This window comes from Procambarus clarkii, chromosome 6 (genome assembly GCF_040958095.1).
Source record: "Procambarus clarkii isolate CNS0578487 chromosome 6, FALCON_Pclarkii_2.0, whole genome shotgun sequence".
Lineage (NCBI taxonomy): Eukaryota > Metazoa > Arthropoda > Malacostraca > Decapoda > Cambaridae > Procambarus > Procambarus clarkii.
Genome location: NC_091155.1, coordinates 23,058,402 through 23,085,158, shown reverse-complemented (window position 1 = coordinate 23,085,158; position 26,757 = coordinate 23,058,402). Strand labels below are relative to the sequence as shown.

At 41.2% G+C, this 26,757-nt stretch overlaps 2 protein-coding genes across 4 annotated transcripts in view; one reads left to right on the top strand and one right to left on the bottom strand.

Moving 5' to 3' along the window:
* The window catches only part of LPCAT (lysophosphatidylcholine acyltransferase), a gene marked incomplete at its 3' end in the record, with an annotated part of 58,322 nt that overhangs the window by 12,668 nt on the left and 18,897 nt on the right, over positions 1-26,757 (bottom strand). The window contains 1 exon segment of one of the 2 annotated variants that reach the window (XM_069306647.1): positions 3,371-3,588. Coding sequence (XP_069162748.1) covers positions 3,371-3,588 — 218 coding nt within the window. 2 annotated transcript variants of the gene reach the window in all.
* LOC123754010 (scaffold protein salvador) overlaps positions 26,060-26,757 on the top strand; it is a 51,253-nt gene continuing 50,555 nt past the window's right edge. The window contains exon 1 of one of the 2 annotated variants that reach the window (XM_069306662.1): positions 26,060-26,198. The gene's annotated coding sequence lies outside the window, so the exon portion shown is untranslated. The remainder of the gene's footprint in view (positions 26,199-26,757) is intronic. The other variant, XM_069306684.1, reaches the window with a different exon arrangement.

Here is a 26,757-nt window from a genome sequence, read left to right as displayed (position 1 = left end):
TATCAGCACACTCAATATGAGATGTAAAGAATATGTCAAATGGTAGAAGTAAGTAACAAGAAAGCAAAACATGACAAAACTTTGATGGAAAGTATTATGAACATGTAAACCAAAATATTGATCATAAAATATAAACTGATAATTAAAATACATGACCAACATTATGTTCAGCATTTACACGTGGTAATGAGACAATACCATGCGGACAGCTCAAGGTCCAATCGCATTGGTACAACAGCTATGTAAACATTCAACATGGCAAGCCTCGAGGATGCACCTGTCACGCGTTGATTGTAGCAGGTGCAAGGCAGATGTTTCTTTTCCCTCTATGAAAGTATGGGCTTGCAAATCACTAACTCTAGGGGGAATGTGCAGCAGATTAAGAATGCTATACTGTATCTGAAGAACACTTTGTAAGCTGTGCTCAAGAGTCCTCTTGTGACATCAGTGTGCTCATGCTCAACAAAATAATAATTAGCCAATAAGTTTCACTTTACTATCATATGACAGAAAATTGCAGCAAGCTTTTAACTAAACTACTAGATGTTAAAATAAGAAAAAAACCCTAACTTCAAAGCTATATCAAGTAAGGTCTTGTGCCTCGTCCTATAATCAGGCATCATAAAACCTAAAGATAAAGCCTAAAACAAAGCTTAAACAAGTACAGTAGTCAGTATGTGATGGGTTTCTTCTCAATCTCTCCTAATAAGCATTTCATGCTTAAAACACAATCTAAAATATAAATAAAGCTAGAGAATTTTTCAGATAAAGGATAAAGTGGCCACAAAATTACATTGCCAAAGGTTAATTAATTCCTACATTTGAATGAACTTTTATATCAAATACAGTACCTTTACTCTAAAACTTACGGTAGTTTCATAAATATGCCTCATTAGTAATAGAACTGGTATACTGTATCAGTACAGTAATTTAAAAATCTCAGAATTTGTAACATACTGTACCAGTACAGTATAATGAATCACTTGTGTATAAATTCTACATAAAGCTTGTGGTGATTCAAGATATACAGAATTCAGATAATCCAACAACTCTGGCAGTGCATACATGGATTATAAGAACTGTACTCAATCTTTTTTTTAGCACATAAGTTACTGCAGCAAGAGAATATCTTTTATCTGGGAACACCCACCACCACACCCAAGTTTCTAGAGGGCTCACTTCGGTCTCTATGACAACACTAAAGTCAAACTTAAACAATGTAACAATGTACTGAATACAAATGCATTACTACAAAGTTACTTCATTGAACATGCCATATACAATACCTAGTTTGAAACATGCAGAATCAAATTAAATATATTCACTGTTTATAAACTAACAAAATTATTAATTAACTCATACTTTTGTCATAGAGAAAATAAATTTATCAGATGTTTATGGATAGAATACAACTATATCAAAGTAAATTCTTTGTTCACATTGTAAAAATGCAATAAGCCAAACATCACAAAATTACTTCATATATCCATTATAGCACTGTACTTTAGTAACTTATTTCTGCTTTTAAAATGTACTATGTACTGTACCAAATGCAAGATGACATTTGTGAAGGGAACAATGCACTAAACAGTATTTGCATTTGTGTAAAACTCGCTAATATGCAAATTAATATTTGATTATTCATTTTATGCAATTTTTCTGGATATGTGCAGTCAGAATACATAACAATAAACTTTGCTGTACAATAAACTAAGTGCTGTACTGTATTGTCTACGTTCAGAATTTTCCAACTATTTTATGCATTAAAAATACTACATTATGTTATGTTCCATGTAATTTCAAAGGGAGGCAATTTTTAACATCAACAAGATCAATGTAGCAAAAAATCTATGAAAAATTACAATGAAATACCAGTACTGTATGCAACCACAAACAAATGAGCATTATAAAAATAATAAACAATATATAGAGAGAGGGAAGGAGGGAATTATCGGGGGGGAAAGCGCCAAGCCATTACGACTATATAGCACTGGGAAGGGATCAGGATAAGGATGTGGTCTATATATAGAGAGAGAAGTAATATTTACTGCGCTACACTAAATAATCAGGAAATAAAATAAATTAATTTTGAACAATTACTGTACATGGATAAAAAGTATTAAATATTTTTACTTGCTGAATAAAAAAAAAAAAAACATTGTGCACTACAAAGTGAGAAACTGAATGTTGTGTAGTTATACAGTGAAAAGCAAAGTGGTGCTACACACATCTACATAACAAGACTTTGTACAGGGTATATACATCAAGTTTTGTCACACATATATACACTACTTTAGTAAGACTAATTAAAATATTTTAAAACAGTATTTTTACTGAAAATAATAACACATACAACATTCATGTTATGTATTCTGAGACTTTAATTAGGTGCTGCAATAACCAAGAAAATAAGTTCAGATAAAGTATTGAAGCAGTGCAGAATCTACACTACTTTAAGCTTTGTGTCAAAGTTTCAAGCTATTCAGAAGCTTTATATGTGCATAAGGAATATAAAGAATGCAACAGTAATAAAATTATACTGTATCACAAGTTGCATTCTTGGTAAAAGAAATTCACACTATACAATACTTAATTATTTTGTATCTACTGTCTGCTGTTTTCCATTAGAACCCATGTTCCAGTACTGTTAATCTATACATCAGTCAGTCAAAATGGTTCATCACATTCAATAAGACCATTAGGACAATGGTAAATGCTTATGAGGATAAAGTGTTTTGGCATCTTAAGAGGATGAAATGGTTTTGTTTTCAGGACATTTGCAATAAAATTGTGTGACATGGAATGCAATAGAATCGAGTAATGGAGGTACGGCAGATATTTTATACTAGGAGCATGAACTGAGCATTATTTACAGCACACTAAGATGAATTATCTGGTCAAGCACAACAGATTTTTTTTTTTTTTTTGGCATAATGCATATTACATACTCTTAACAAAGATAGCTTCTCAGAAACAAATAATGGGTGTACCAAAAGCCTTAAGTTTTTATATGGTGATTAATTAATTTTATGGATTAACAGGTAAAAAACATTTTGAAAGATACAAAGTTTACATTAATATATTCTACCATGCAGGTCCAACTGAATAATTTATGTGTTGTGAACATCTAAAGTTGTTTATTGTAGTCAGGTGTGATAGTAGGTGCTTTTATCCCTCCCCCAGCAATGACCACTACTAGGCTACCACTTGCTACGACATCTTTATCCACATCATCTCATTAATCCACATACCATAAAAAGATACCCTATCTTAAAAATTCTAATACAGGTCTTCAGAGAGACCAAACAATGAAATGAGACTAATGAGACAATTTGATATATATTAACCAGGGTTAAAATATCCCCCGTACTTGCAAAGAAGGGCACATTTGTGACCTCCCCCTTTGCGACGACGCTGGGAGCACCCATGACGACAACGGGCAGGGCATCAAAGTAGGATGAGTGGGGTGCTACAGCCAGGATGGGGGCCTCCTTAGGGTGTGCCTGGCGGCCCTTGACCTGCACCAGATGGAAACCCCCCGCCGTGAAGACCCCCCGCACCCCCCATCGAACCAGGTCCTTCATCACACTGAGGGAAGGCACCCAAATCAATTAGTGACTTAACAACACAAAGACATATGACTAACATGAAAAACTCTTCCAAACATTAACACACAACTGAGTACAGTATAAAAATGAGACTAAACATCCATGTATAGTCAACAGTGTGTAATGCTCTCTGGAAAGATTTTTGAACAATACTGTAGTGATGAAACAAAATTCAACCAAAAAATAAACAATAAATACATAGCAGCCGTTAAAGGCACATCGTCTCCACCTCCAGCCTCCTCCAAGCACTGGCAACTGGATGGTTATGGAAAGATATGCAATTCTTGCAACCTGAAAATTTCTTAACGTAAGAAAGCCAAAATATTACATAAGTGAAAGTAAAATGATCAGTTCACAAGTACACTACTGTATACTGTACTGAATATGAAACAAGTTGAGAATATAAATGTGCAATACTTATGTAAACTAAAATCTTATGGAACAACAAAAGTCATATCTTCTGAAGATAAGGCATACAATTTATGGGGACAATTCAGGTTAATTTACATCTTCAAAAACAAAACCTTGATTATAATTTTTTCTAAGAGTACAGAACCATGATACTGTACTAGATTTAAAGAGCTATTTATAAAGCACTGAAATACAATCTGAAACTATCACACAACAATTTATAAAACAAAGTAAAATGAACACTTCATATGCAGACAGTAAGTCACAATAACGTGGTTGAAAATTGGACACCCAACCCTAACATCTGAAAATAAAGGAAGTGATTTCACTTTTACAAACTTATAAATCTAAGAATGATAACTACTGAAATATGAAACATTATTTCACAATACTAAAATCACAAACATACTATCAGTTTACTATAAATGCATGCAGCAATGTTATTATAACCTTTTTCAAAAGCAGTGTGAAAATGTACTCATGCATAGCATATAGCTTAAAATATTTTGTGTGGACATGTGTGTCAGATATGCCACCAGTATTCCTGTTCCCATAATGTGCCTAGTGCACAGGACTGTAGGATACTGTCTCACGCAAGCTCAGGGTGTGGAAATATACTGATTAAACTATTATCTGCAATGATCAGTTCTAGAAGCTTTGTAATTACTGTACATTACTGTACCGTATAAGATTATTGTAGCAAATCGATTGCACACCTTTGCATCCAGCTACACGCACTGCTAATCTAATTGTGAATAACATCTAGTCCTTTTGGATACTGACTTATTTTGTGGATAACACCTGCTCTCCTCGCGGTAATTGAATTATTTTGTGAATAACTTTACTTGCAATAATCGGAATACAATACAGTACAGTATACTGATATTGTCTGGAAATTTCGCATCGCCAACCCTCCAAGTGGTTGAGCACCATTCCTTCCCACAGTCCCAACCCAAATCCTTTTCCAGATCACTTCAAAGTGCTATATAGTCGTAATGGCTTGACGCTTCTTCTGATAGTTCCCTTGGCATATTATTTCCCTACCATATACTGTAGGTATAAAACTGACATGCAGATGGTCTTCAGAATATATAGTACTTGGGTGAAGTATTTTTCCAAGTGAAGTACATTTTGAAGGAAGACTGAGGTTGGAAACAGGCTGTATTTGTATTTTAGTTTATTATTCTTATCAAACAGTATGGCACCTGGTAGAGCTCTGACATCATATTTATTAACATTGCTTCACAGGTCACATGGCCTAGTGTAACAAATGGAAGATACATGACGTCATGTGACAGCGAGACAGTCCAGGATCGGCCCACGGTAAGTCACTTGCTTGTTTGATACCATGGAGTGAGGGCTCTCAACCGCAGAGCTCTGCGGCCATTAAACCCTTTGCTTGTTTGAAGTTTTGTAAGGCCAGACTAACAGAAGTACATGTACACTACTGGATTGAGGGTTGTTGGATGAGATAGATTCCCAGGAAATATTGGACTTTAAACATGACACCATCCCTCACAAACAGCCCCTATCCTTCACACTCGGCCCCTATCCTTCACACTCGGCCCCTATCCGCCCCTATCCATCCTTTACACTCGACCCCTATCCATCCCTCACACAACGGCCCCCATCCCTCACACACGGCCCCCCCATCCCTCACACACGGCCCCCCATCCCTCACACACGCCCCCCCCATCCCTCACACACGCCCCCCCCATCCTCACACACGCCCCCCCCTCCCTCACACACGGCCCCCCCCTCCCTCACACACGGCCCCCCCCCCTCCCTCACACACGGCCCCCCATCCTCCCCTCCCCCCTCACACACGGCCCCCCATCCCTCACACACGGCCCCCCCTCCCTCACACACGGCCCCCCCTCCCTCACACACGGCCCCCCCCATCCCTCACACACGGCCCCCCCCCATCCCTCACACACGGCCCCCCCCATCCCTCACACACGGCCCCCCCCCCATCCCTCACACACGGCCCCCCCCCCATCCCTCACACACGGCCCCCCCCATCCCTCACACACGGCCCCCCCCATCCCTCACACACGGCCCCCCCATCCCTCACACACGGCCCCCCATCCCTCACACACGGCCCCCATCCCTCACTCACCCTATTAACACGGGGCAGAGCGGGACGAGGGTCAGGGTGTGGCTCAGCTCAGAATCGCAGACTTGCACGCACTAATAACCTAGATTCACAGTACTTGGCATTAACTGGTCCAGGAAAGGCCCTATACTGTCATTGGGCGACAGGCCTTGGGTGCTTGTAAACCAGCTTGAGAGTGGATCTTTTATCTAGGAGAGGTGCTTAGTTATTCACTCAAGTGTCAACACAGCATTAAAAGCAAACTTCTTGTGGATCATATACTGGTGGAGAATTCTTACATTCCTGATGAAAGAGTAAGTGCCTTGTGTCCCCGAGCTCTACTTCATTACCATATTAATTGCTTTGCAGAAGAATTCTAGCTGTCAGGATGTACCCAGCTTAATTTCGGTGGTTTAAATAAATCCACTGAATTTATATGAAAAAATCCTTTCACTCTTATTTTCCTTTCAATTTATCGTGTCTGTCACACCCACGTCTGTTAAAATTAAGTATTTATCTCCCTTGTTACCTACAGTATCACTCCCCTTTCCCTTTGATTTTAAACTAGTCAAGCCAAGTATACCTGGAGCATACCTGTAGAGGGGTTCGGGAGTTCTTCTACTCCCCAAACACAGTCTGGAGCCAAAGTGAGTTGTTACACACTAACACAGACAGCCATCACACTCACTTCCCATGCCCCTGCCCCCCCCCCTTATTTTGTTTACTATAACTAGGTTTCAAGATAATTAGCATTCCCATTCTTATGCGAATATTGCGGTAAGGAGCTGTTATTCTCCACCGTTATGTTATTCAATGTTATTCTCACCGTTATGTTACTCAATGTTATTCTCCATTTTGAATCCTGCCAATTTTTGAGAATGTACAACCACAATGAAAATGATACTGAGCGTCTTGTGTTGTGACAGTCACTGCCTTGTTGTGCACGAATTGAGCCGTTTGCACAACCTCGAGAACGTTGGCTTTGTACAAGGCAGTGAGGGTGCAGATACCTTTCAGTCATCAATGACTGCTGAACTAACAAGTCTAGCCAGGATGGACAGTACTGAGATAAGTAACATTGCAAGATTCTCCCCCTTGTCCAAAAGTCTGAGAATAAATGGGAACAGGACATCCAAGAGTGGTGCTGACCTAAGAAGTGAACAAACTTGTGATACATTTATAGTCTTCCAACCACTTATAATGAATAGGCACGGGGCATGCCTTAGTCATGTTAAGTTTCTTGGCTGTCTGGTATGCGAGGTGCAACAAGTGGCTTTTCAGGGTCATTTGAGAATCAAGCTTTACCCCCAAAAATGTCCATTTCATTGGCAATTTTTGTTCATTTGTTATTGTGCTTATCCTAGCAGCAATGTCTAGCTGTCTAGTTATCAATATCACGTGTTTTTCAGCGCCATATATAATTTGCCACTGTTTACTACTAGCAAATATTGCTGAAAGCTTTTGATTAGTGAATCTTATGGATGTTGACCATCCAAAATGCTGACTGCACCTGCAAGAAGCTATCATGACTTGGTACGGAAATAACTATCTAGTCAGACCACTCCTTGGTAGCAATATCAGAGTAACATTATATACAGCAATGATCAGCCTTTGATATGAAGCCTTGTACTTCCTGGTGATATGCTCGGCTAGAGTGCAAGTTTGCATTAAGTACAATGTTGAGTATCATTTGGTTTTCACTTGGGTATTGTATAAAAAATGATCTTAAATTGGGATCTCTGTCAATGGTGAGCTTGAAATCAAGGTTAGGTAAAGAGCAGGACATTGCATAATCAATAGGTACATTTCCAGTGACTGATGCCGCCTAACAGAGGTTCAGTAAACCTCAACAAGAGATGAGCAGCAGAATACCCTATTCCGAAACCATAATGAAGGCTACACAGTAAAGATAATGGTCATCAATTACTGTTTTTGTTGAGATTGTGTTGAGAATTGACAACACTGATATTGCTCTGTAATTACTCTTTCCTTGGCTAGAGCTTCATTTTCCTTCTTCCATATGATAAAGGAAAATGTTGTCTGTGATAAGCAAAGCTGAAGATGGTGAGAGACGATGCCAATTGATCTATGCAAGTGTGTGACAGACTGGGGCTGACGTTAATCTGGCCCCATTGCCATTTCTGAACCAGGTTACTAATGGAGGCGAGTTGACTTTATATTTATTTTGTAACCACCTCTGATAACCTTGACACAGTACTTTCAGTTGCGGAAGATGTCTTTCTGGAACAGCGACTTCAAAGGTAATGGTTGAATGCGTCGCATCCTCTCATGAATACTCCTGATGATCTATAATAAGTAATAACCTGGTTTTTGTTTATGCCTCTCATTAAGCTCAGCATTGAAATTACCTCTGCCCACCCCTCCACCTACCCCCATTCCCCCTTTCTCAAAATCCCTCTCTCTCTTCCCACTCTCCTAAAATCCTTTGACCCCCATTCCCCCCTTTCCCTTCTTCCAATATCCCTCGCTATCTCCTCTCGCAGACAGGCCTTCCTCGGCATCTCCATCATTCATTTCCTTACCATCCCCCTCGTTGGTTGCCTGAGTGCAGTTGGTGAACGGGGCGACTCATTTAGCACCAACAAGGACGTCCTCGGCATTTCCGTAGCAGCAGAGGCGGCGGCGGAGGCTCCTGACAATCAATAATCTCCCGCACCTGCAGCAGCAGCAGCACCTCCACACACTGCTGCAGAAAACTACAGCATGCTTCTTCCCAAAGGGAGGCTGCCCTCTTCCCTTCACTTTTACATGAAAAGCGAAAAAGGAAGGGGGATGGGGGAAGCAGATAATTAGAGAGGGGGGGAGGAAGGGGGAGGGGAAGATAAGAAGTGTACTAAGTACCAAATAAAAAAGGAAGGAAGGGATAGGGGATGGAAATGGCTAGAAGTGACGGTTAGAAATGGTACAAAATGATGGAGGGCATGTGCCAACACTGAAAGATACAAGGAAAAAATTAAAAAAGAAAGAACAGGCCAGCAATACGATCACCAACATGGGTGAAGCACAGGGGGAGAATGACAGACCAAATGAGGCAACAAGCCCGTCCTAGACACTAGATACTTGTCTCTTGATCAGTCAATTTCCCCAGTTCAATATTCGACCCTAAACGCGAAATTTCATGATATGGGTTATCATATAGCACTGACAGTGATGCACACGGAGCCTGGCGGCTGAGTGGACAGCGCTCGGAATTTGTAGTCCTAAGGTCCGGGGATCGATCCCCGCCGGAGACGGAAACAAATGGGCAGAGTTTCTTTCACCCTGATGCCCCTGTTAACCTAGCAGTAAATAGGTACCTGGGGGTTAGACAGCTGCTACGGGCGGCTTCCTGGGGGGGGGAGGAGATAGTTAATTGATTGACAGTTGAGTGGCGGGCCCAAGGAGCCAGAGCTCAACCCCCGTAAGCACAACTAGGTGAGTACACGGCTTAATCTACCAGAACACTTTCCCTACGTAAGCTCCATTTTCACTGCGGAATCACTGTCTTTTAATAAAGTATAATCTCAATCTTATGCATCTTCGCTGTACAAGTTCATCTACATAAACACAACTGATCTCTGCAATGTAAATAGTTATTTCATCGATCCTTGATCATGCAAGCAATGTGCACAGTTTTACACACACACAGTCCCGGAACTGAGAAGTATGAGCTACGAGGGAAGGCTAGGGGAGCTGAATCTCACGTCCCTGAAAAACAGAAAAATATGGGGGAGACATGACAACCACCAACAAAATTCGCAGAGGAATTGACAGGGTGTTCAAAGACAAACTCTTTTGCATGGGTGGAACACGATCCACACGGTTACAGGTGGAAACTGAGTACCCAAATGAACCACAGAGACATCAGAAAGAATTTTTTCAGTGTCAGCGTAGTTAACAAATGGAATGGATTAAGCAGTGATGTGGTGGAGGCTGACTCCATACACAGTTTCAAATGTAGATTTGATAGAGTTCAGTAGACTCAAGAATCTGTACACCAGTTGATTGACGGTTGAGAGGCGGGACCAAAGAGCCAAAGCTCAACCCCCACAAACACAACTAAGTGAGTACGACTAGGTAAGTACACAACACACACACACACACACACACACACACACACACACACACACACACACACACACACACACACACACACACACACACACACACACACACAACCCCCAGCAACACCTGGCGACACTACCAATGCCAAACGACAGCTGCGACCATCCTTGGCATACACGCGCTAGGAAAACGGTCCGAAAAATTCATAAGTGGAGGTAGTGAGCTGAAAAGTAGGAAATGGGGAAGTAGAGTGTAAGGATGGAAGGTATGGAAGAACGCTCGACTACAGGGTAGAGGGGTAAAGAAAGAGACGGACAATCACACGGTCTGGAAATGGAATTTAGCATAACACTGTTGTAATACATATTCCAGTGAACCGAAATAGAGCATAGAAAGAGCTGGAAATTGGCCGGCTGATGCACCGTATCCCTTTGGGGGATGAGAGGTGAAAGAGGGGGTAGGGGAAGAAAAAAAGACTATTAGAAAGAGGAGTGTGGATGAAATAAGAATGGGGAAAGTATGGACAAACGTGTAGAATTTAGAGTATGATAAACGATAGTGGAAAGAGAACGAGAAGCAGTATAAGATCAGAGTCGGGGAAACAATAGTGAAGGGGGGAAAGGGAGTAACAGCGATCGGTCACGTACGTGAATGGGACAAAATAGTGAAGTTTACCTTTGGTTTGTTGTTTTAAAGAGTTTTTCTGCTCTGGCAGCAGGGGCCTGGTGCCAAGCTTCCCTGCTTATGCTAGCCTCCTTACTGAGGTCACTACCGTTTGTGTCCCGCAGGTCCACATTAGTGACCAAACACTTTCTTACACTTTATACCAGAGGGTCCACGGGAGAACCTTTCAGATTCAGTGTGTTTATCCCGTTCACTAGGGCTATTCTCCACTTTATATCCTATCTCTCACTCCAATATGTTATATTATTGTTCCAAGCAGACATGTGTAACAAATTTCCATGCTAGGATTATTCGACACTTTTCTTGTCCCAGGATTGATAGTTTAGCAGGTTCTCGGCCACCTTGATAATAGGAGGAGAGTATAAAACACAATTTCAGATATGAGAGCACTCATACTGTACTTTGAAAAGCATCATAACTAAACTGAGTCTCTTTTGTAGAGTCTCCTAGTAATCTATCGCCCACTCGCGCCAATCTACCGCCCATTCGCTCCAATCTACCGCCCATTCGCTCCAATCTATCGCCCACTCGCTCCACTCTACCGTCCACTCGCTCCAATCTACCGCCCACTCGCTCCAATCTACCCACCAGACACTTCAGTCGAGCTACAACTCTCTTCTCACTGAATCTAAGTATATCTGTTACACTATCTAGGAGGTCTATGAAGGTGACAATCCTTAAATATTCGCTCCTGTTCTCCCAGCAGTAATTGGGGACCTGATTCCTAACCGATTGGCGGGTCGTGTTCCTAGATTAAACTTTTTTCCTACCACAGACGTGGCCACACATTTACAATGCTAATCAGCATATATACATTTTCTTCTGTCCTCCATGGACAGGGTTAGAGATTTCTTAGGTATCATATATTTCAGTAATTTATCGAACATTTTTTTTACACGTTTATAAAAAAAAGGTGTGTGATGGTCACGATAAACCAGAGATATGACATCATTCATCTATAAGACATCTTCGTCAAAATAACCTCCATGGCACCTCCAAAGTGCCACACCTCCGGGAAGGTGCCACGTTACTTCCGGGAGCCCCGCCCCAGCCCTCGTGGGGAATCATTTCTCAGACACCCTTGGCAACCATGACACACGCACACACCGGAGACATCTACCAACATTCTCTACCCCGACACTACGGTCGAGACATCGCGCGTCGGGCACTAACCAGACAAAAGGGGCGCCTGGCTGCCATACCTTAGAAATAACTGGACCCAAGAAGTGCCTAGAATGCCTCGGTCGTGTCTGAGAGACAGCCTCAGACTGGTATTAGCTGTTACGTTATTGTTCAGTTATGTAAAATAAGATTTGAGAAAAAAATACAGGTGATAATGCTGTTCTTTTCCTACGAATGGAATTATTGTATTATCACTTCTCCCAGGCTTAACCTATCACGTCACAACGCAACGTAAAATCGAAATAATAAAAGCAAATCAATCATGTTGAAGCTACTTCTAGACTTTTTTTTTTTTCAAACGTTGTCAAGTTTAATGTTTTGTCTCTAATAAAAGTTGTCCGGCACGCTGTCTTCCGCTTGCTCAAGCAGTACAAAACAGATGTGTAGAGACACCCAAACAGAAAGCTGGAGGTACTTCCACGCTTGCCTGTTTATTATTGTATTAAGGGTATATGAAATACATTGACTTTTAACAGGTACTTGGTATCACGGGAGGCAACGCCACCTTCCTGTAGACGCGTCATGCGGCAAGTGATCAACAGTGCTCTCCTTACCTCCCATACCACACTTACAAAACCACTTCAATCACCTTCTGTGGTTACTTAACTATCCCGGTGAACTATACCTGGGTCATATCTCTAACTTGGTTTATGTAGGACACGAAACAAAGGAAGTGACACTGTAAATTTTCAAATAAAACATACGCAACATACTCGTTGAGGCTTTATGTTAACTGTTTGTATTTGCTGTTGTCTCCTCCTCCCGGGCAAGTGACACCTGAACAAGTTAACATCTGAAAGTGGTACAGTTGACTAAGGCACACCTGGGAACATCCCGTAGGTTCGAGCCCTCATCGCGGCCCTTGCGGATTTGCTCATGTGATATATCACGTTATTATGATTTCTGTGTGTATTGACATCTGAATTCGTTCGCCAACACCTGCGAACACTATCTGTCGGCCACTCGACCTTCACTAGCACTAATCAATAGCAACATCTGTTGTTTTCTCTTGAAGATGTCCACGGTTGTTCCGACAATATATCTTATACTCGCTGGGAGGATGTTGAACAACCGCGGACCTCTGATGTTTATACAGTGTTCTCTGATTGTGCCTATGGCACCTCTGCTCTTCACTGGTTCTATTCTGTAATCTCTTCCATATCGTTCACTCCAATATGTTGATATTTTACTGTGTAGATTTGGGACCTGGCCCTCCAGTATTTTCCATGTGTATATTATTTGATCTCTCTCGTCCTCTTTCTAGGGAGTACATTTGGAGAGTTTCGAGACAATCCCAATAATTTAGGTCCTTTATCGCGTCTATGTATGCTATATATGTTCTCTGTATTCCCTCTATTTCAGCAACCTCTCCTGCTCTGAAGGGGAAAGTGAGTATTGAGCAGTACTCAAGACGGGACAACACAAGATACCCCATCACTCGTAACGCTGGGACGAGTCTCGTTGCAAACTAACTACACTGGCAAAAGTTAGAACACCATTCAGAAGCCTAAGTGAGGAGGCTTTTAGAGCGCTTTACACTGCCTACGTGAGACCAGTCCTAGAGTATGCAGCGCCACCTGAAGAAACACATAAGGAAACTTTAAAAGGTTCAGATGTTTGCGACGAGGCTCGTCCCAGAGTTACGAGGGATGGGACATGAAGAGCGCCTAAAGGAACTGAACCTTACGACAAAAAAAGAAGGGAGAGGGGGGATATGATAGGAACGTATAAAATACTCAAGGAAATTGACAAAGTGGAAATAGATGAAATGTTCACACGTAATAGTAACAGAACGAGGGGACATGGGTGGAAGCTGGAAACTCAGATAAGTCATAGAGATGTTAGGAAGTATTCTTTTAGCGTGAGAGTAGTGGAAAAATGGAATGCACTTAAGGAGCAGGTTGTGGAAGCAAACTCTATTCATCATTTTAAAACTAGATATGATAGGGAAATGGGTCAGGGGTCATTGCTGTAAGCAACCGATGGCTAGAAAGGCGGGATCCAAGAGTCAATGTTTGATCCTGCAAGCACAAATAGGTGATTACAAATAGGCGAGTGTACACAAATCCCCAGGAAGCAGGTCGTAGCAGCTGTCTAGCTCCCAGTTACCTATTTACTGCTAGGTGAACAGGGGCATCAAGGAGAAAGAAACCCGTGTGTGTTTCCAAACTCGACACACACACACTGTGTGTGTGTGTGTGTGTGTGTGTGTGTGTGTGTGTGTGTGTGTGTGTGTGTGTGTGTGTGTGTGTGTGTGTGTGTGTGTGTGTGTGTGTGTGTGTGTGTATTTTCTGGGACTGTGGGAGGGAGTGGTAGTGCACGGGTGTTCGCGTGCTGGGATGTGATAGTTTATGTTTAATCATAAACAATACACACAAGGCACTCCAATACTACTAGTTGAGAAGCTAAGCAAGAGAGCCATGTTGGTGACCGCTGAGGTCCTCTTCTAAAGATAGAACCCGGGTCCAATATCATATACCCACATCTCGCAATATAAAATAGGAGTTTACATCGGAGTGGTCACCGCCAGTCATACTGCACAAACACCAATTAACACCACTACAAGCCACTCATCCTTACACCCAAACACAGAGCAAATGGCCAACACCTAGCAACTACAACGCCTATACCACCACTAAAACAACACGTCAAAGGCACCAAAACAAGAAGTTGTGGAAGCCACCTCTATCCACAACTTTAAGGCCAGATTCTGCAAAGAATTTGTACGTGAAAAGTTGTAATGCAACGGGAACACGGATAATAAGGGCAATAAGACCTGGATCTAACCCGCAGACGATGAGTCACAATGACGTGGCTGAAGATATGATGACCAAACCACACATCAGATGTGAAGAAATGACCACGTATCGGTCCGTCCTTGGACAATTATCAAGTCGGTCACAAGACTTGACAGTGGTCCATGACGGACCGAAACGTCGTCATTTCTTCACATCTGATGTGTGGTTTGGTCATCATTAGATCTCACTCCACCGTAGACACTGTTAGATAAGCACCAAGGTAACACAACGATAAACACACACACACACCTTGGCTACACATACCCTCGGGAGGTTCCTCCACCTGATGGAGTAGATCTAACAACTTATAAACTTTGCCTGCAAAACTTCCCGCATACCATACATCACTATGAACTTGAATGTGAAAATATCACCAGTTTACAGACATATCTTTCATTTAAGTTTAAAAAATATCCGTGCATTTATATATATATATATATATATATATATATATATATATATATATATATATATATATATATATATATATATATATATATATATATGTCGTACCTAGTAGCCAGAACTCACTTCTCAGCCTACTATTCAAGGCCCGATTTGCCTAATAAGCCAAGTTTTCCTGAATTAATATATTTACTATAATTTTTTTCTTATGAAATGATAAAGCAACCCTTTTCTCTATGTATGAGGTCAATTTTTTTTTATTGGAGTTAAAATTAACGTAGATATATGACCGAACCTAACCAACCCTACCTAACCTAACCTAACCTATATTTATAGGTAAGGTTAGGTTAGGTAGCCAAAAAAAGCTAGGTTAGGTTAGGTTAGGTAGGTTAGGTAGACGAAAAAACATTAATTCATGAAAACTTGGCTTATTAGGCAAATCGGGCCTTGAATAGTAGGCTGAGAAGTGCGTTCTGGCTATTAGGTACGACATATATATATATATATATATATATATATATATATATATATATATATATATATATATATATATATATATATATATATATATATATATATAACTGAAAACTCCACACACCCAGAAGTGACTCGAACCCTTACTGTCAGGAGCACTATGCAACTGGTGTACAGGAGATCTTAACCACTCGACCATCACGACCGTACAAAAGATAATGGTAGCAGAGGCTATTTGCCCATCATCCCAACGGCGCTCTGATGGTAATCTTGGGCATAGTATTTTATCAAATCACCGCATTTTTGGGGGCCACGTGAGTAACACAAATGCGAACAATGGGATGATGAGCAAATAGCCGAGGCTACCATCATCTTTTGTACGGTCGTTAAGGTCCCCTGTACACCTCCTGGAGGCCTGGAGGGGGCCTCGTAGCCTGGTGGATAGCGCGCAGGACTCGTAATTCTGTGGCGCGGGTTCGATTCCCGCACGAGGCAGAAACAAATGGGCAAAGTTTCTTTCACCCTGAATGCCCCTGTTACCTAGCAGTAAATAGGTACCTGGGAGTTAAGTCAGCTGTCACGGGCTGCTTCCTGGGGGTGGAGGCCTGGTCGAGGACCGGGCCGCGGGGACACTAAAGCCCCGAAATCATCTCAAGATAACCTCAAGATAACCAGTTGCATAGTGCTCCTGGCAGTATGGGTTCGAGTCACGCCTATTCTACTCATTCACGTCTATGTAATCAAGAACTGCAGCCAAGAACAAGAACAACTACTTCCAGACGTCTAGACAGTGTACCAGTCTCCTCCGTACCCCACTGCCCGTCACCCCACCTCACACCTGGGTCACTGGGAGGCCACGCCCTCCCAAACAAGCAGTTAAAGGAGCCGGTTCATAGTTTAGCGCCCTCTGGCCGGCCGATATTCTGTATATATAGGGCTACCAAGCTCTCCAAGATTGACGGGAGACATCTCCCGTCACGCAGGGTGCAGTCGCACCTCCACAGATCTCCAGTATCATCTATTGATACTGGTAATGGCTCAAAAGGGCCACCACTTACGGGCTATTCATGCCCGTGCCACCTTTTGGGTGGCTTAATCTTCATCATCTCCAAGATTCAGATTACTCCCGAGTGCTCTTGCTAAGTGAACATTTTGACACATCTCGGTGTGGTAACAGAGCTATTTAGTTTGACTCACAGTATTCTGCACCATATATTATTTTGCACATTAACGTAACGTAAATTTGATTGTTCATCTTGTTTGTTTTGCACATTTTGTATTAAAGCCAAGCCTGGATATTATTATATATTTTGTAATTTATTTAAAGTAATTTCTATTAAAATAAGATATTTTTAAATTTTTGTTCTGTATGTTTTCTCCTACAGTTAACCTCACAGTGAAGACAACTTGCAGTTTAACTTTTTTTTCTTTAATTTTTAATTTTGTGACAGGCATTCCATCTGCCTAGGGAAGACTGCAATAACACCTATTTTTTACCTTCACAATAAATATATATATATATATATATATATATATATATATATATATATATATATATATATATATATATATATGAATATATGACTGTCAGACCACGGAAGATGTATACATCTTCAGAAGACTCCTTCTGAAGATGTATTAATATACGAAAGTACTAAAGGAAATTCCTGTTTCAATTTTCCTCCGTGGTCTGACACTGTCACATTTTTAATCACGTGCTTATTTTTCGTGATTTACACACACATTATATATATATATATATATATATATATATATATATATATATATATATATATATATATATATATATGTCGTACCTAGTAGCCAGAACGCACTTCTCAGCCTACTATGCAAGGCCCGATTTGCCTAATAAGCCAAGTTTTCCTGAATTAATATATTTTCTCTAATTTTTTTCTTATGAAATGATAAAGCTTCCCATTTCAATATGTTTGAGGTCAATTTTTTTTTATTGGAGTTAAAATTAACGTAGATATATGACCGAACCTAACCAACCCTACCTAACCTAACCTAACCTATCTTTATAGGTTAGGTTAGGTTAGGTAGCCGAAAAAGTTAGGTTAGGTTAGGTAGGTTAGGTAGTCGAAAAACAATTAATTCATGAAAACTTGGCTTATTAGGCAAATCGGGCCTTGCATAGTAGGCTGAGAAGTGCATTCTGGCTACTAGGTACGACATTATATATATATATATATATATATATATATATATATATATATATATATATATATATATATATATATATATATATATATATATATATATATAATGTGTGTGTGTGTGCGCAGAATAACCACATGTGAAAAATAGAAAATGCTTAACGCGTTTTCGGCTAATTCGCCTTCATCAGAGCAAAGTAGAATGAAGAACGGATCTTCATTCTACTTTGCTCTGATGAAGGCGAATTAGCCGAAAACGCGTTAAGCATTTTCTATTTTTCACATGTGGTTATTCTGCATACTTGGATCAGTGTTTTTGTGATCATTATTGCATATATATATATATATATATATATATATATATATATATATATATATATATATATATATATATAATTACCAGAAATTCTATCCAGGTGCACAAAGAAATCACATTAACGTGATGTATCAAAGATGAACATCAGTAGTTTTCTTATCCAAGCCAGGTGTTCCAAGTTTGTTTATTGTACATAGTGCACACACTCAACTTACAGCCAGTAAGTCTCCTACTTGGTTACCTTACGACCCAACCCATCCTCTTGATCAGATACTGTAGTACTTCTAGTAACCATGTGGACGATGGTACAAATGTCGACGTGATGGACGAATAAAAAGTAATATTTGGCACTATTCATTTTATTGAGTCCGGAAAAAATACAGCTAAAAACCAAACTTAAATATTCCTAGGCCTTGTATAGCACATATATATATTTATGTACTATATTAGGCTTCAGATAGCGTGTATTAGGCCTATGATGGCTAGGTTAGTTTGGGTTTCATTAGCAACACAAATAGAAAACTTTTCCAGTATGTTCAAATTCAGTAATACAAATGTCTACTTTGTTGATCCTTCGCGTCCATATTTGTACGAGCAAGCACATAGTTACTGCGAGTAACCTTCATTATAGGAGGATGGGCTGTGACCATGTACCGAAACTAGCCCAGCCAAAATAAAAATGGATCACGTTATTAACTCCTGAGCTAATAATGTGCCTCTGTAACCTCTTCCACCACCACCACCACTCGCAGTAGGAGTATAGGGTGCATAATAAACGACCTTAAGTAAAAAGTGCACCTGGGCTCAAAGAGCAACAGCTACCAGCATCACCACCACCACCACTAACCAGCCCACAACTCGCTTCCCGTCACAGAGAAAGTGCAGGAACTCTCCAATGTGCTCAGTTAGCCACTTAAGTCGAGTAAACAGTTGTTGCCCGCGCGCGCGCACACACAAGACGGATGAAGACAGAGACTACAGGATGACCTGGACAAACTGGAGGAATGGTCTAGAAAATGGCTGTTAAAGTTCAACTCAGGAAAGTGTAAAGTAATGAAATTAGGCGAAGGGAGCAGGAAGCTGAACACAAGGTATCATCTGGGAGGTGAAATCCTGCAAGAGTCAAATAGAAAGATCTGGGGGTTGATACCACACCGAACCCGTCCCCAGAGGCCCACATCAAAAGAATATTATCAGCGGCATATGCTAGACTGGCCAACATAAGAACTGCCTTTAGAAACTTGTGTAAGGAATCGTTCAGGACCCTGTAAACCACTTATGTAAGACCAATCCTGGAGTATGCAGCTCCAGCCTGGAGTCCATACCTAGTTAAACACAAGACAAAGTTAGAGAAGATTCAGCGGTATGCCACCAGGCTCGTCCCGGAATTGAGAGGAATGAGCTACGAGGAAAGGCTAAAGGAGCTGAACCTCACATCCCTGGAAAACAGAAGAGTAAGGGGAGACATGATAAACACCTACAAAATTCTCAGGGGAATTGACAGGGTGGACAAAGACAAACTCTTCAGCACGGGTGGGACACGAACAAGGGGACACAGGTGGAAACTGAGTACCCAGATGAGCCACAGAGACGTTAGAAAGAATTTTTTCAGTGTCAGAGTAGTTAATAAATGAAATGTACTAGTTAGTGATGTGGTGGAGGCTGACTCCATACACAGTTTCAAATGTAGATATGATAGAGCCCAGTAGGTTCAGGAATCTGTATACCAGTTGATTGACAGTTGAGAGGCGGGACCAAAGAGCCAAAGCTCAACCCCCCGCAAGCATAATTAGGTGAGTACACACATTACAACCAGACTACGTGCTGACAACGCTACGTTGTTTCCCATGCACAACCATGCGGGTAAAATATCGCGCAACAGGTGGTGCCAGTCTTTAGGAGGGAGGGAGGGGACAGCAGCTTCGGGGAGGAAGGGAAAGGTGGGGGAGGGAAGGACTGAGACTGGCTGACTGACTTGGGGGGAGGGCAAAGGGGAGTGAAAGCAGAGATTACGAGGGTGAAAGCAGAAAACACGAGGGTGAAAGCAGAAAACACGAGGGTAAAAAGAAGAAAGAAGACACGGAGGTGAAAGCGGAGAGGGCACCGGGTATGACTGCAGAGGACCGGGGAGAGGGTCGGCGAGGAAGAGCAGGTGTGTGGAGAAAGGGGCGAGTTAAGGACTAAGAAAATGGATGACCGGTTTGGTGTGTTTACTGGCCGGCGACCCGGTAATAAATACACCAGGGGAGGCAAAGTCCCCGTGCTCACTGGGGCAATAACAGCGGAACACATACCGTCAGTGAATATTTGCCACTTACGCCGCACGGTCAAGGACAGCATAGTCACCACACGGTCGAGGACAGTATAGTCACCGCACGGTCACGAGCAACATGGACGCCGCACGTTCAACAACATAACAATTTATTTAAATTAATTATCGGCTAAGTTGCGAACACCATTTTTAAATATGTTGTGATTAGAAAACATTGTCACGCTCTCGAACCCTCCCCCCCCCCACCACCACCAATCTAGTAGGAGACTAGGAGGGACAACCTAGAGGACTCCTAGATAAGTTTCAGTGGCAGGAGAGAGAGGGACATAAGAACAACTGATACGATTTAAACGATAAGAACATAAGAACATAAGAACAAAGGTAACTGCAGAAGGCCTATTGGCCCATACGAGGCAGCTCCTATTCTATAACCACCCAATCCCACTCATATACTTGTCCAACCCGTGCTTGAAACAATCGAGGGACCCCACCTCCACAATGTTACGCGGCAATTGGTTCCACAAATCAACAACCCTGTTACTGAACCAGTATTTACCCAAGTCTTTCCTAAATCTAAACTTATCCAATTTATACCCATTGTTTCGTGTTCTGTCCTGTGTTGATACTTTTAATACCCTATTAATATCCCCCCGGTTATGTCCATTCATCCACTTGTAAACCTCTATCATGTCACCCCTAACTCTTCGCCTTTCCAGTGAATGCAACTTAAGCTTTGTTAATCTTTCTTCATATGAAAGATTTCTAATTTGGGGAATTAACTTAGTCATCCTACGCTGGACACGTTCAAGTGAATTTATATCCATTCTATAATATGGCGACCAAAACTGAACGGCATAATCTAAATGGGGCCTAACTAGAGCAAGATATAGCTTGAGAACCACACCAGGTGTCTTGTTACTAACGCTGCGATTAATAAATCCAAGTGTCCGATTTGCCTTATTACGAACATTTATGCATTGATCCTTTTGTTTTAAATTCTTACTAATCATAACTCCCAGATCCCTTTCGCAATCCGACTTCGCAATCACAACACCATCTAGCTCGTATCTTGTAACTCTATCATCATTACCTAACCTCAGAACTTTACATTTATCAGCATTAAACTGCATCTGCCAATCCTTTGACCATTTCAAAACCCTATCTAGATCAACTTGAAGTGATAGTGAGTCCTCCTCCGAATTAATTTCCCTACCGATTTTCGTATCATCGGCAAATTTGCAAATGTTGCTACTCAAACCTGAATCTAAATCATTTATATATATTATAAACAACAGAGATCCCAGGACAGAGCCTTGAGGCACTCCACTTACAACATTTTCCCACTCTGACTTGATTCCATTTATACTAACTCTCTGTTTCCTTTGGTATAGCCATGCCCTAATCCAGCTTAATATAGCACCCCCAATACCATGAGACTCTATCTTTTTAATCAGTCTTTCATGTGGCACTGTATCAAAAGCTTTGCTAAAGTCAAGGTATACAACATCGCAATCCTTACCACTATCAACTGCCTCAACAATGCTAGAATAAAAAGATAACAAATTTGTTAAACATGAACGGCCATTTATAAAACCATGTTGCGACTCAATTATTAATTTATGTTTTTCAAGATGAAGACGAATTTTATTTGCTATTATAGATTCGAGTAACTTTCCCACAATAGACGTTAGGCTAATTGGTCGATAGTTAGACGCAAGTGATCTATCTCCTTTCTTAAAAACTGGTATCACATTAGCAACTTTCCAAAACTCTGGCACTCTGCCTGACTCTATTGATTTATTAAATATGGTTGACAGTGGGTCACAAAGCTCCTCTTTGCATTCTTTAAGCACCCTGGCAAACACTTCATCCGGCCCTGGGGATTTGTTTGGTTTGAGTTTTACTATTTGTTTAAGAACATCCTCCCTGGTAACTGCTAAACTCGTCAACCTGTCCTCGTCTCCACCCACATAGACTTGTTCGGCTGAAGGCATATTGTTAAGTTCCTCTTTAGTAAATACAGATACAAAATATTTATTAAAAATACTACTCATCTCTTCATCACTATCTGTTATTTGACCTGTCTCAGTTTTTAATGGACCTATCCTTTCCCTAGTCTTAGTACGATATAACTGAAAAAACCCTTTAGGATTTGTCTTTGCTTGCCCTGCTATGCGAACTTCATAGTTTCTTTTTGCTTTCCTTATCTCTTTTTTAACATTTCTAACCAGTTGTACGAATTCCTGTTCTAAAGTGACCTCCCCATTTTTAATCCTTTTGTACCAAGCTCTCTTTTTACCTATAAGGTTCTTCAAATTCTTTGTTATCCACTTTGGGTCATTAGTATTCGATCTATTCAATTTGTATGGTATACTACGTTCCTGTGCTTTGTTTAGAATATTCTTAAATAAGTTATATATTGAATCCACATCGAAATCCCCATTTAAGTCACCTATCGCTGGGTTCATGTCTCGCTCCAAGACCGGCCCACACCCCATACCCAAGACTTTCCAATCAATTTGACCCAAAAAATTTCTTAGGCTATTAAAATCAGCTTTTCGAAAATCTGGCACTTTAACAGAATTTTCTCCTACTGGTCTATTCCATTCTATGCTAAATCTGATTTCTTTGTGATCACTGCTCCCTAGCTCACTCCCTATTTCGATGTCATTAATTTGCGTTTCCCTGTTAGTTAACACTAAATCTAAAATATTATTTTCCCGTGTTGGTTCCTTAATGTGTTGCGTAAGAAAGCAATCGTCAATTAATTCTAGAAAATCTTCTGCTTCACTATTCCCTGTTTTGTTCAACCAGTTTATTCCGCTAAAATTAAAGTCACCCATGACATAAATACTGTTAGATCTAGATGCTCTAGATATTTCATCCCATAGATGCTTTGCTTCCATTCTGTCTAAATTTGGTGGCCTATATATTACTCCTATTATAATATTATTAGCTTTTTCGTTTAATTCAATCCAAATAGTTTCTGTGTGTGGCTCTGTTTTGATTCCCTCTTTGAGACTACATTTCAAATTGTCCCTAACATATATGGCTACTCCACCTCCTCGTCTAATATATCTATCTGTGTGAAATAGTTTAAATCCATATATTTGATATTCAGCTAATAGTTCTCTATTTTCTACATTCATCCACGTTTCGGTAAGTGCAATAATATCTATTTTTTCTGTGCAGACAAGAGCATTTAATTCGTTAATTTTATTTCTTAGACTTCTACTGTTAGTGTAATATACCCTAAGTGAATTGTTATTTTGCGGACCTTCTCTTTCCCTGATCGTTTTGCCAATTCCTTTCTCCCACGAACACATACTTTTATTACCTACTTCCTCCAAATCAATTCCCATACCTCTATCTACTAACAGTTTAAACCCAAACAAACACCTCTAACCACTTCTTCCAACGAGTTCGCAACAGCAACAACCCCAGCTCTCGATAGATGCACCCCATCACGAATAAACTCCCAGATCCCTTTCGCAATCCGACTTCGCAATCTCAACACCATCTAGCTCGTATCTTGTAACTCTATCATCATTACCTAGCCTCAGAACTTTACATTTATCAGCATTAAACTGCATCTGCCAATCTTTTGACCATTTCAAAACCCTATTTAGATTTAGTAGGTGGAGGGACGTTTCGGACCGTTTTCTTTCACCCTATGCCTCTATTCACTTAGCAATAAACAGGTTAGGCAACTGTTGTGGGTTGCATCTTGGATCAGCCGTTGGTTTAGGGGAGAATGGTTTCCCATTCTTTTGTCCCTGAGAATGGGAAACCAAAATATAAAATCTCCAGAGGCCTGCTGGTCCTGGAGTTTGAACATGAGGAAAGACTGGGGGGAACACGACCTTATAACAATGGAGAAGAGACGAGATATAGAAGACACAATCATGACAAACGATATTGTTGCAAGGAATTGACAGGCTTGACAAATTTGAGAAATGGAGAGAGAAGTGAACTTGTGGAATAAGTTAGTATTAATGGTCACACGCGTTTCATGATAATGTTTGTTAATCACAAATATTATCACAAACACGTGTGACCATTAATACTACACCAAAGTGAACCCCAAACTAACGCTCCCTCAGCACGGAGTACACACTCAACAGTGACGCATCAGACGTAACTGTGTACTCAGGGAGGGACAATCTCCCTACCAAAGTGTCGCACAATTATCCAGCACTGATGCTTTACTTGCCTCTGTACGATGAGCGCCACAATCCGTGTCCCTAGGGGAGGGAGGGCGGGTTAAGGAGGGAAGGGAGAGAGAGAGTATGGACAAGAAGAAAGAAGAGGGGACAAAGGAGGGACGGAGGAACGAAGCGAAAAAATGTGAAACAGGGAGGAGAGAGAGGTTCCTGCCTCCTCTCTGCCCTCTCCACAGGTGAGAGGGGAGATGGTGTGGGAGATATAAAAGGGGAATGAGACACGGTGTCAAATAAGAGTGAAGAGGCTCACTCTTCATGTTTGACGAAAAGTAGGTGGAGGGAAAAAGCTAGGTAGGGTAGAAACGTAGGGGTGGGAGGAAATTAGGTGGTTGCAGAAAGGAAGTTGAGGGTAGTCAGGCAGGTGGATGGTAGATGTGGAGGTAGGGGTGGGGAGTGGAGGTAAAAGTAAGGTGTGGAAGTACAAGTAGGGTGGAGGGGTCGGGGTAGAGTGAGGAGGAAGAAGTAGGGTGTGAAGGTGTGGGCGAGGAGGAGGAGGTTGCGAGGAGAGGCAGGCTAGAGACCAAACACCACAAGTTGCCCTGAGCACACGCACTCATGCAATATCAATGAGCTTAGCTTTCACTAAACCCATCCTCCTCCCTTCATCCCCCGCTCCCTACCTCCCTTCTCCCCATCCTCCTCCTCCCCACACTCCTCCCCAAGGATATGTTCTCTCGCCCCAACTCACCACAGACTCGCCACCACCTCGTGAAATATGAAACTAAACTTCAAAAAGTGCAGAGGTTTGCAGGATGACAAGGCTACTACGATACAGTAGGGCAACTCAATCTCACAACAATAAAGGAAAGTGGCAACAGAGGAGCTATGATCACAACATATACAATACCGAAGGGAATAGACAAGGTGGATAAGGATAGCCAGTTTAAAGTGAGAGAAAGTATAATATTATAACAGGTGGAAACGCAAACGAGTCAAAAAATGCAAGTAATTTTTGCCTCAATACAGGGGGTCAACGAATGGACTGAAAAAAGTTAATCACCTCCATCCACAACTTTAAGGCCGAATTCGACGAGGAATTTGAACGTCAGGGGATGTAAAAAAATAAACTTGAACAGCTATAAGAAGGCTATTAATGAGGGCATAAAGCACCTTCCCCGTAGTCCCTACTTACACACACTCTAACCCCGGCACCCGGCCAGGCCTCATGTAGTCTGGGCCCGTGCCAGCACCAGGCCGGGTATGTACTCGCCTCCTAGTAACTGTACGACCAGTGTGGGTGATCTACACACGTAATTTACCATCACACACGGAGCAGCTACTGGACAGAGGTGCCCCACGAAACTGCTCTTCAGAATTAAATAAAAGATAATTTAATCGGGCACGAAAAGAATGCATGTGCAGGAATTTCATCGTGAAACCTTTCCTAATCAACCCACTGACCTTGATAAAACAGAACAGGCTTTGAAGTTTACTGCAATTATTCTGTTATGAAATTTAGTGAACTCCCCATTAGAGCATCCAAGACAGGTAAGGAAGGTCAGGCAACAAACTTAGCAATATCCGAGACGTCCAACCGACATGTCCACAGGTAAACCACTTGGGTTTACCTGCTTTTTTTATGTCCGTGTTAATGGCCTTCACGTGACTCGGAAGTTAAGATACAGCCAATCATCACTTCGTCATGACTCTGCAAGAAACTTTTCATATTTTTCAATAAAGTTGAAAATGACAATCGTACCAAACTAGGCCTCCGACCAGGAGGCCGTTGATCCCCGGAAGCCACACAAGGTAGATAATCATTTGGGCCACTGGGGATCGAACATCGACCTGCAAAAAGGGAGGCCGTCACTGTACTGACAGTCGTAGTAGATGGGAACAGTCTCAGAATAGATACGTGGTCACCTATTGCCAACACATTGAAGACTAATTCAATTTTCGAAATTAACATAGAAAATGTTAATTCCTTAGCTGAAGAGATGTACGCACGATTTATAAGGATACAAGTCAGCACCAAGATGCGCTTATAACAGTAACGATGTAGCAATTTAAGGTAATACTGAAGATGGTGGGCCAAGCGGCACACACA